Genomic DNA, 12,194 nt, shown 5'->3' on the forward strand with positions numbered 1-12,194 from the left:
ACTGTTCAGAAATTGATTCCTGTGCTTAAAAGAAAAAATTAATTTTCCTTGGAAAAGAGAAACTTTAAGGAAAATACTTCATGAAATCGAATTTTGTTTTAAAAAGTCCCAGAATAAAAGGAAACTTATCATGAAGCGAAGTGACATTGTTTTTTCTAGAACACAGTATTCGAGAGCAATAAGACGTTTCGGGGAGGAGAAAAGACAGATTGTGTATCTAGATAAAACTTGGATTGATAGTAATTTAACTTATGGAAAATGTTGGTGGTCTAAAGAAGAATGTGGAGTGCTACAAACCGGAATGCCTATAATAATAATAATTATCATAATAATTTTGTGTGCGGGTGGAGAAATGGGTTTTTTACCGAATTCAAACTTACTATACAAAGCCAATTCAACTACTGGAGATTACCATGGGCAACTGAATTCTACAATCTTCGAAAAGTGGGCAGAAGAAAAACTGATTCCAAACCTTCCTAAAAATGCTGTTGTTATAATTGATAACGCTTCATTTCACTCTATTCAATTAAACAAAGTTCCAAATTGAATCTAATAAGAAGCGAGTTCTTATGGATTGGTTCTCTGCAAATAACATTTCTCATTCCCCAGATATGCGAAAAATTGAATTGCTTAATTTGGTCAAAAGAAACGTGCCCACAACTAAACTATTTAAATTCGATACGATGCTCAAAGAGCATGGATTTCTAGCTTTGAGGCTACCACCACATCATTGCGATATTAATGCTATTGAGTATGTTTGGGCTGAAGTGAAAAGTTTCATTTGCCATCGCAACGTAACTGTGGATATTGACATGTCAAAACTTTTTAAGCTTTCAAAACAGGCAATTGAAAGTATTACAGTTCAAAACTGGGGAAAATATTGCTCCCATGTCACCTCATTCGAAAATATGTATTGGGACAGAGACGGAATTATCGAAGAATTATGCGAACCTTTGGTGATCAGTTTAAGTGAAAGTGATGGCGATTCGGACACCGATTCAGATGACTCTGAAGATTAACGTACATTTTTCCAACTGTTATACAAGCAAAATAGTTACGCTTTAAAAACAGCAATGTTCATAAAAGAAAAGCTACATTTTCCGACCTGTAACAATAAACAAACTCATCCCAGAAGACAGATTGATTAACCTATTATCGGAATGGATTCTCCTTTTTCTGACATGTGCAGAAGTGTCGAAGGATCTCTAATCGGTGAGCGAACTATACCCAAGTAGGTGCCAGTGTAGTTTGTGATTTGTATGTATATGTGTGCATTCCTTAAGATGACCTCGATATTAAGGTTGAAATGTAGAATTTTAATTTAAAGTAAGTTCTTAAACATGGTGGCGTTTCCATAATTATTTCTAATGGTTGCTGATCACTGTGTAATCCTGAAAGAAAAGAACAGTGAAAGAATATTGTGCAGCTGTTACTCATGTTATTGTAGGTTTAGCAGAAATGGGAAGTGGGGAGGGGTTGCATGATGAATGCAGTTTTGCTGAACATTGCCAGCTGAAACTGACCATCTTTTGAGACTGGCTGAGGAAAGAGAGTGAGGATGGGGGGGGGGGGGGTTTCAGAGAGGTGGTGGAGGAGGAGGAATGTTTGTTAGCCAAGTTGCCCTCTTCTGGACAGCATCCAGAATTTTTAGAGAGGTCTTAGGTGCACCATCAAAAATGTGAGCATTATAGGTTGAATAGATTTGTGCCAAGCTAGCAACTAAATAGGGAAAAGGCAACATCTTGAAGTATAAAGTGATGCCAAGTTTTTTGGAAGCCAAGGATGCTATACATGAAATGTTTGTCAAGAAATACTAGGATTGTCAGACCAAGAAGTGGGATCTGGTGTTGATTGTTTAGCTGAGCATTACCAAAAGTGGGGGGAGAAAAATTAATTTTTTGTAAGATGTTCACAAAATTGTGATTTGGAAGATTAAAAGGTGACGAGATTATCACCCTATCACAGGGGATAGGGTGATAATCTCGTATGAAGATCAATGTCTAGGGCACTGATAATGTCCTTAAGACTTGAGTGTTTGTCATATGAGTAGGAAGAAAAGTGGAGAATGCTATCATCAGCAAAACTGAATACAATTAAATATTAGTATAAAGTCATTTATATATAAGGAAGAGGGTGGATAAAATAAGAGCCCTGAGGAACACCTACATTAATAAGAAAAAATTAAGAACATCCGCTACCATAACTTGCACTACATGACCTGGAGAAAAGGTAATCCACATAAAGAGAGCAGATCATAAGATGGCAATTTGCTAAGAAGCTATTGGGGACATCCATACTGGCGATTGCTGATTAGTTCAGTTTTCTAAGTGTTGAAAATTCTGATTTTAATGTCCTCCATTTAGACTTGGCTGTATATGGGCTTACTTCCATGCTGAGGGATTAATGCCTGAGTATAATATAGTGTAGAGATAATAAAGGACATGGATTAATTCAGGAGGATATATCTCTCTCACAGTTATCATGGAAAATGGAGGCATCTGTTTAAGTCTTTTGTGTATAGTTAACAAAGAAGTGAGAGCTAGATTTCACTCTCAAAGACCTATGAGTGACTAGAACAGTTTGCTTGTTGAAGTTGTGTGTCTAGTGTGAATGAGTTTCAGAGAGGGTATAACAGATGGTTTGGGTGATGTATGGCCACTCTGGAGGTATAATAATGGCTGTTTTTGAAACAAGAATATCGCTTAACAATTATTCATCATGACGTCCAGTTTCATGTTTGTCTTATCGTATTTCTGGAAAAGATTTATATATACGAGGGCTGTTCAATAAGTAATAAGACTAATTTTACTGTCACGAAACCACTCATCACAATATTAATTTCTGTGGAATAAAGAAATGTTGCTGTCTGTATTAACAAAAGAGGTTGATAGGTGGCGTATACGGGCTGATGTGCCAGAGTGTCACGCTTCAACCAGCTTGTTTTGGCACGCCTACAATCCACGACCAGTCGTCGAAATGGAAGCGTCCTTGGAACAGCGTTATGCGATTAAATTTTGTGTGCGTTTGCAAAAATCGGCATCAGACACTTTTAACATGATACGTGAAGCTTTCCAAGATGAAGCAATGTCAAGGGCAAATGTTTTTCGCTGACATAAAACTTTTAAGGAAGGAAGGCAAAATGTGGAAGACCTTCAACGTCTATCACAGAGACAATGATCAGCACAGCAGCGATTATCATCAAGGAGGATCGCAGAATTATCCTTATATGTAGTGTTGAATACTATAGCTACTCCCTCTTTTGCCTGATTGTCATTGGCTGAATAATATAACATTTTGTATTTGTTGCTTAGAAAGATCTCACCTGTTTTTGTCTTCTTTGTTTCATTCACCCCTATTAGGTTGACCTGGTACTTATCCATTTCTTCTGCTAGTTCCATTTCCTTTCTATTGATGCTTCACACGTTGAAATACCAGTCTTGAACTCTGTTGATGTTGAGTTTGAACATGTTCTGGGATTTGTTCCAGTAGATGACCTTTCACTGTTTGCCCTGGTTCCCTGACGAAAAGAATGGGGGGCCTTGTTTAACCAGGCAACAACTCCCATCCCAACCAGCATGACATTCTGTTATGTTGTATGCCATCGTTTTACATTGTGGTTTAAGCTAATAAGAATACAATTTGGTTGACAAAATTCCAAATTACCAGCCCATCAGCATTCATTCAGTATCCAGGTAGATACCTCACAGGGTGCACCACGAGAAGGTGAGGATTGGACATTAGGTCAGAAGCCTCGGTCAGTTCTCGGCATTCCTTAAAAGGCTATGTGAAGGTATCCTCCCAGTTACATCTCATTGACCCTTAAAAATCCCAGATATATAATAATTGGAAGTTATTACAGCAGACTGACATAATGTTAACATTGTACAAGACTAATGCTTTTTCATAATCCAAAAATCCTTCTCAACAGACCAAACATGGACCTTTTCAAGCCTTTCGGGCGAACTAATAAGTGGGGTGGTGGTTTCACACTGGGCAGTGAATTTCATATCTCACCTAAAGACAATCACAAAACATCAGTGCCTACCACAGGATTTAAACCTGCTGGTTGGAAGTGGATTATGCTGACCACTCAACCAACCAGGTTAGCAAATTCTTCAGCTAGCCATAAACATCACATATAAAATACATATACATACAATAATAAATTTAGTTTAATTAACGTGACCAATTTTTTTACAATGAAATGGAGGACGAAAAAATTTAAGAAAAAAGTGCAACGTAAATAAATGAAACATTTTATTAATTTAAACAAAAATACACTAATTATGCTTACATCCCTTTTAATTATTTAATTAAACAAGTATTTTTCAATTGAGTGAATATTTTTTGTCAATATATCATTTTCTAGCAATATATTGGAAATTTCGGAGCAAGAAATATCCTTCATATTGAATTTTACGGTAAGTGCTGCAGCTAGAGTATCAACATTCAATCTTGATTTCTCACTTGTCCAAAAATCATTACCAATTGAAAAAACTCTTTCAACTGCTGCATTAGTTCCAGGGCAGCACAACGTAAATTCAGCAAGAATAACTAAATTTTCATATGGAATGTGTTCATTTTTGAAATGGTTAAATATTTCCACCCATCTTTTATCAATTTCAACATGTTGATTTTCCCATTGTTCTAATTTATCAGAATTTAAATATAGATTCAGTCTTCTAATTTCTTCAAACAGACAATTGTCATCGATTTTAATATCAGGCATTTCTTTCGATAAAAACTCAACACAATTTTCAATATCTGCCCAATTTACTTGCGATGAAGTCAAAAAACACCATTGAAAACTGTTATTTCCTGTGATATTTGTTTCAGACCATTCTTCGACATATTGGAAACATGTTTGGTAAAAATTCTGCACTTTGGTAAACTTTTCCGTTATGCCCGGATTTGATTCCTCTAAGTTTGACAATTTTCTTTTTATTATTAAAGAAATAAATTTTTCTTCAAATCGTGATTTATATTGAAGGACAAAATCATTCAAAATAAGACTAACTTCTGTAGCTGAAATATGTTCACCTTCAATCTTTTGAATCGTTTTGTGGAAAATAGATGCCTGATTATGTACAAAATGCATTAATATCTCCGATAATTCATAATTGAAAAAAGATTCCAGAATTTTTGGACATTTGTCTAAACTTATAAAATATGAACGGAGAGGCTCAAATAATTGTAAAATACACTCTATAGTAGGTGTTAGAGCGAGCCATCTAACTTTTGAATATCCTAAAAGTTTTTTGTATTCAACATTTACGTCTTCACAAAATTGTTTTAAAGTAGCCACACAAACAGTAAAATGACTAAAATACAAATAAATTGTCGTTATTATTATTTCTACATCAATTGGCATGGCACATGACGCTGTGTTGATTGCATTTGACAAAATATGTGCATTACAACCTATTCCTAGTATTTTCTTTTGGAGTAAATCTTGTAATTTTACATAGACATTATTCACTCCTTTGCGTCTTCACCCCACCAAAATTTGTGTTTGTATTATCAGCTGTTAGTGCAACAACTTTAGATTTCAAATTGTTTTCATTTATTACTCTGCATAGGTGGTTTGACAAAATTTCAGCAGTTTCGCCCTCAATGGATTCTAAATTTAAAATTTTTATTTGAATGCCCTTGGTAACATTATAATACCTTACTAGTATTGGATACAATTTGGTTTCATTATGATTTGATGCATCAGATAAAACCGTTACAAATGCTGCATTTTTCAAGTCTTCTGCAAGTATTTTATCACAGTAATTTTTAAATACTGATTTAATAATAGCCTCACATTTTGTCCTGGCACATGAAAATTTAGCATCGTGAAAGTTTTTCAATAATTTAGTTGTACAATCCATACTACGAAAACTTTGATTGTGAATTATGGTATGAAATGCAAATGTTCCCTCCATTACAGCTAACTGTTTATCATCTTCAGAATAATTAGAAGTTTTAAAAAAATAGGTTACTTTACTACTGGAAGCTGATGCATCTAATGATTGCTTATGTTTGTTGGTGTTCAAGTGTTTTGTTATAGCTGCTCTGCCTCCAACTGCAATACAAAATTCTCCTCTGCAAATATTGCAGAAAACAATGTTGTCTCTCTTTGATATGAGGAGTGGAAATTCCTTTTTCAATTGATCGTTGAAATGGCATTTCCTCTTTCTTGATTTTTCCATCCCTTAAACGAAATTAAAAATTAAAAATAAAATATAGAGCCACACGAATGATGCAAGCACATTATGAATAAATAAAATTAATAATTAAAACTAAAACTTTAATAACAAAAGCGATAAAACTTTACTAAATCTATATTTAAATTATTTTACACTTGTGTTGAAAACAGGGTTGTATAAAATTGAATTAATAAAACATGAATTGTACTTACCTGAGTATAATATAGAGATAAAGTAAACAAAGTGAAGTGCGCAATGGTGTGAGACACGTGAAGTTCTCCTATGCCCTGTGCGTGCGTTTCATAATCGTGTCTTTCCGAACTGTACCGTCACATGACGCGTAACAGTTCGGCGTGGCATCTCTGAATACAGAGATTAACAGATTAGTTTTAAAATATCTAAAAGGAGGACAGATAGGAGGACACTTTTCGAGAAAGGACAGAACCTACAAAAGAAGGATCGTCCTCCTTTAGGGAGGACGATTGGTCACCTTAGTTTAATCCTTTATCCTTTATCAAGTGTAAACAAACAAAGTTTGTGCCTGAAGTATCTTCAGGACTGAGGCAACTCGTGGTAAAGGTGGACTAAGTTCTCATCACTTGTCTTAGTATCTCCCATAATGCAAAGTACATCTCCTTGTGGACATGTATAATGCTATGCATTAAGGGCCACTACCCAGACCAGTTTCGACCTTTATTGAGGTCTTGTCAGTGGAAGTAATGGAGTAGTCATATTTACCTATACGAGTTGCCAAAAGGTGTCTCACCTTATTATTAAATTATTCTGGATTAGAAAAAGATGTTGGGAGTTTTTTTTTTCCACTTGGTTAGCCTATAATAAATTTAGTTTCATCCTTTATCCAAGTGTAAGCAAACAAAGTTTGCACCTGAAAAACTTCCATCTTTCTCTAATCCAGAGTAATTTAATAATAAGGTAAGACACCTTTTGGCAATTTGTATAAGTAAATATTACTTCTCCATTACTTCCACCTTAGTATCGCCACCTCTGGGTCTGGCTTCCACTGACGAGACCTCAATAAAGGTCGAAACTGGTCTGGGTAGTGGCCCTTCCCTTAATGCATATATACATGTCTGCAAGGAGATGTGCATTGCATTATGGAAGATACTGAGAGCTTAGGGAAGGGCCACTACCCGAAGCTCTCATCACTTTACCACGAGTTGCCTCAGTCCTGAAGATACTTCAGGTGCAAACTTTGTTTGCTTACACTCAGATAAAGGATTAAACTAAATTTATTATAGTCTATCCAAGTGGGGAAAAAAACTTCCAACATATACAGTAAACCCTCGATTTAACGGACAAAATTTCCAGTCCGTATGGCACGTGAAAATTAACAGGTTATTTTTGTTATTAATTTCCTGTTATTTTTAAAAATTTTGGCGAATAGGCCATATGTTAGAAAAACACTGTAGTAATTTAGCCAACATAAATGAGTCACTGTTCATAAAACATGTTCGGCGAATGATTAGGACGTTGATCACACCAATCGCACTGTAATTGGTTCTTTTGTCGTGTGGCGTGACTTTCTGCAGCAGTTTTATTACAAACATTTTCGTAATTTTAGGGAGTTAATTATATAAAAACAGCAGAATTCAAAAGTTCAAAAAAAAAATGGATAGTTTTTTCAAAGCAGGATTCCTAAACCAAGCGCCTTAACATCGAACATTAACTTATCTAAAAGTGTGTGTAAAACAATTTTTTTGTTATTGCAGTGCTAAATTGATAAAATTACAGTATAATGTTACAGGTATTTTTATCTTAAAAAATTCGCGATTTAACGGACACCCCTTAGCCCGTTAAATTATATGTACATACCACAACTTTTATAATGCAGTCAACTCTCACCACAACAAACTGATAGGGATCACAGGAACGGTTTGTTATAGTGGATTAGCATATGCTTTGAGACTTTTGTTGGGATTTTCAGTAGTTTTGTCAACTCTCACTGTAGTGAAAATTGATTCTATATTAGCTTGTTAACAAATTGTTATTTCAGTATGTGATTGATAATTGTTCATCATTTGCAGGCTTAGTTCTTAATTTTCATGTTGCATAAGACCTCCCCCTTCTTTCTATTTCCTTAATATTTTACTTATTTTTTTTCATATTTATTATTGTTATTTCTTTATTAATAACAATATATATGTGTGTGTATATATATATATTTCCTTTTACAGGGACTAGAAGGACTTCCTGACCCTAAAAAAAGAAATAAATAAATTGTTCTAATAAGTTGGGATGAAATTAGATTAGTGTTAGTTGTTTTTATCTGAATAAGAATTGCCATTTAAAATGCTAAAGTTGTAATGTGTAGTAAGTATAATATAGTAATATCAGTATCTTGTGTAATTATTTTTTTTATAATTGAAGTCTATAAATGTAAAGTAAATATGTAAAGGTAGCACTTAAACAAGATTCCATGCATGATAACAGTTATCCAAGATCCTATTCCTAAGAAAATTTGAACTCTACCTCTTTCTTCTCTTGTTTTAATAGCTCATTTATTGGGAATCATTTTTACAGATTAGGTACAGTAATTTGATGATTATATTGCTTAGCATGCAAGATTGGTATTCTTCAAATTCTACTAAGTAAAAAAAAAAATAAATAAAAAAGTGGGAGAAATAATACAGACATACTACCCCAATCATATGTAGTGTTTGGTTCCAGATCACTGTCTGTCCTGTAGTGAATTTCATTGTATAGTGAATCACTGCTTTCTATTTTTATTTATTTATTTATTTTTCTCTTACAGATGGTGCAATAATGTTTTTAAGCAATCAATAAATAAATGAAGCACTTATTTATGTCAGATATGCAAAGAAAAAATTCAGAATAATATTCATAAATGAAGTTATTCTGAATAGTTTGGCTTAAGGGAACACACCAACCGGTTTTACCATCAGTCTACACCATTAAAAGTTTTTATCATTTTGACATTGAGATTGTCACATTTAGAGATAACTAGTGTAGCACTTTTCACTTCACTTAGAACTTTATCTTTGTTTTAACAACTGTAATGACAGTCTATGTGTGTGAGGTATTATTATTATTATCACATGACATCTCCAGCAAGTAAAAGAATTCATCATAGAACATATCACTCCCCTATACTCAACTTAGTCTCTCCTACTTTTAATCTTACAACTATAACACAAACTGACACTACTGCTACTATTACCACCATCTTATTTAAGCCTGAAGTGGGCTTCAAAAAGTTCTTTGTTTGGTCTCTAGAGAAGAGTTTCCAGACTATGAAAGATATAAAAAATATATAAAATTGTTAAAAATAGGGAAAAAAATCCTTACCCCATCCACAGTACAAAACATACTATAGGTTTGCAAATAACCTTTTGTAGGTGGGAGAACATAAAAAAAAATAATAAAAAAATCTATCACCCACCACCAACAACAGTATTTTTTTGTCTGTAAATTGCATGCATTCTCATGCACAATTTGCCTGCATGCTGGATAGAAAACCTTAGTTTTCGAGAGAAAAAAGCTCCTCAGTCTCCGTATGAGATCATTTAACTCGCCTTAAACTGAAAAGTCTATATAAAGATTCCTCTGATCATGTAAGTTTATTTACAGTCAATCTCAGTGTTCAGTACACCAATGTCACTAAATTTAGTCATTTTAACCTTAATTTAATATCTAATGCAATATGTTTTATGCTCCTTCATGCAACAGCACTCTTACTTTTAATTTTATTTCTCATTATTAACAATAGTAAAATAAACAATTTATAATTCACAGCGATACACCAAAAAACTTGTAGTGAGCAGCAGTGTAAACAAACAGCTCACTAAAACTGCACATCAGTTAATTCATGGGTGTATCATGTTGCTAAAAGCATCGTAATGCAAAACATCATAAGATGGGGTATTACTGTTTTTTTCACTAGATTTTTTGATAAATAAGTACAGAATGAATAATTGACTCAATCATTTTTAGGTGGATTTTGCAACAACCACACTACAATAACACCTGTTTAAATCCTTTAGCTTTCTCTTTCCATTTGCATATTAATGACTGCTTTAGCTGGACGGATAAGAAAAAAATAATTACTAATGTTCTGAATGAAATATTTTGGAATGATTAATTGATATCTCAAATAAATTTTATTTGAGATCTTTAATAAAATTTGTTCAGTCATTTCAGTTTTAGTTTCAGTAAAGCATCAAAATTAGATGAAACATTTTCAAACCTTACAATATAATTCTGCTCAAGCTTGCATTTAAATGAAAAAAAATTCTAGTTGTGATTTTTACTGACATTTGTTGAATACTCTCAGCTTTTGTTTAAATTGAGTTACGTTTAGTTGCAGTGATTTGAAATGATTTGAGCTTTCCAACCAAAACACTGGCAAAGCATCTTCTTCTTGGAAAGATCTCAGTTCAAATCCAACTTAGGATATAAGGAACCTTCCTAAAGGAATTTCAACTGAAGCTGGTTAACCTTGCAAATTTTGCAGGGTTTCTTATAAAATGTATGAACCTGCCAGAGAACACGTGGAATTTACAACTAGAATTAGTTTCCTTATCACAAATAATTAGTCAAGATACTTGACTATGACATCCCAACCAGAGAACACATGAAATTATATCTGAAGAACAATGGATATCATTAAAAAGCTGTTTTTAGATATATAGACTACCATAGGTTAGAGTGTGTGGAAAGTTTTGCCATGTGTAGCATCTATTTTATGTCCACCACACTTGTTAAAATTCATTTCAAATTTCACTGTGGTGTGAATATTTAATTTTTTCTCACCTAGTGTAGGATTATCACCCTATTAGCAGTCTGGTGTGGCTAGAAACAGTCCTGTGTTCATGCCCCAATTTCTGTGGTCTATCCATATTAGTATTTAGCTCAATCATGTTACAAAATGTGCATTGGTTTACCTTTCAGAAAGGGTTGCAAGCAAAAAAGCAATTTATTATACACTACTTCAGGCCTCCAGTAAGTATGTGGTGGTCTCCTACTTGGTGATAAATTTCCTGCCATCTAAAGTCAGACAAATAACTATGCTAGAATGGGATTCAGATCCATAACTTGCAAGTTGGAGAGTTGAGATGTTGTCTACTTGGCTAACATGGCTGGCAAGATAAATTGTGTAAGAGAATTTCCATGAAAATGGTGAGGAGGCAAAGAGTACATGACGGGATTTCATCCAGATGTAAAACAAATGGAAAAAGAGGTATGTAATGCCAAATGCTGGCATTACATGATGAACTGGATACTATCTGTGTTTAGAAAGAAGGAAGCCACTGCTGATTGCATAAGAATGATTATAAATAGTCATTAAAAGAAAAAAAAAAATGGTTTCCTTCAAAAAGAAAATTAGGGGCCCCAATGATATTATCTGCCCATTTATAATTTTTTTTTCAAACTTGGTTCCGAAGTTTGTCAATCTGTGGCACAGGCAAGTATTTTCTCCTCCTCGGGTTTTTAAACCCACAGTTCAAAAATTTACATTAAGTCCATTTTGGACAATAATGTGCCACTTTACTGTTTAGGATCATGAAATGGTAGGAGTTAATTGTACTTCCACCTTCAAAATCATTGTTAGCTCATGGAGGAGGCCAGCTGCATACCAATACCAGTTCCTGAAAAATCTAGTTAGTGGAGCTTTAAGGAGTTCTGCTTTTCTCTTTGGGAAATAAAAGGTATTAGAGGATTCAGTAATTTCTGTATTTTCCCGGTTCGTGAAAAATCTCATAGAATAGAGGAACCCTACTTTACTGTGCCAATGATTGACTAACTGACTCAGGAACCTTCTGAAAGGTTTCTTTATTCATTCACAGTTGGAACTGTAATGTTGCTAATAGGCTACATAGGCACGTAGGATTAAAAATATCTCCACAAAAAAATTAATATCACAATACATGTAATGCAAAAATTCCCTATATCTAAGATGGCTTCTTTAAGCTTGGGCACTAACAATGATTATAAAGAGTTGTGAAAGACCTGGGAGATTCATCA

The 12,194-nt window shown here is 33.9% G+C and overlaps 1 protein-coding gene across 1 annotated transcript in view; it reads left to right on the forward strand.

The window, feature by feature from the left end:
- ND-MWFE (NADH dehydrogenase (ubiquinone) MWFE subunit) overlaps positions 1–8,548 on the forward strand; it is a 49,269-nt gene extending 40,721 nt beyond the window's left edge. The window contains exon 3 of the mRNA XM_090408307.1: positions 8,387–8,548. Coding sequence (XP_090264433.1) covers positions 8,387–8,428 — 42 coding nt within the window. The 3' untranslated portion in view covers positions 8,429–8,548. The remainder of the gene's footprint in view (positions 1–8,386) is intronic.
- Positions 8,549–12,194: the final 3,646 nt, after the last annotated feature.

This window comes from Typopeltis vanoorti, chromosome 2 (assembly GCF_054136105.1).
Source record: "Typopeltis vanoorti isolate ZY-2024b chromosome 2, IOZ_Tvanoo_1.0, whole genome shotgun sequence".
Classification (NCBI taxonomy): Eukaryota; Metazoa; Arthropoda; class Arachnida; order Uropygi; family Thelyphonidae; genus Typopeltis; species Typopeltis vanoorti.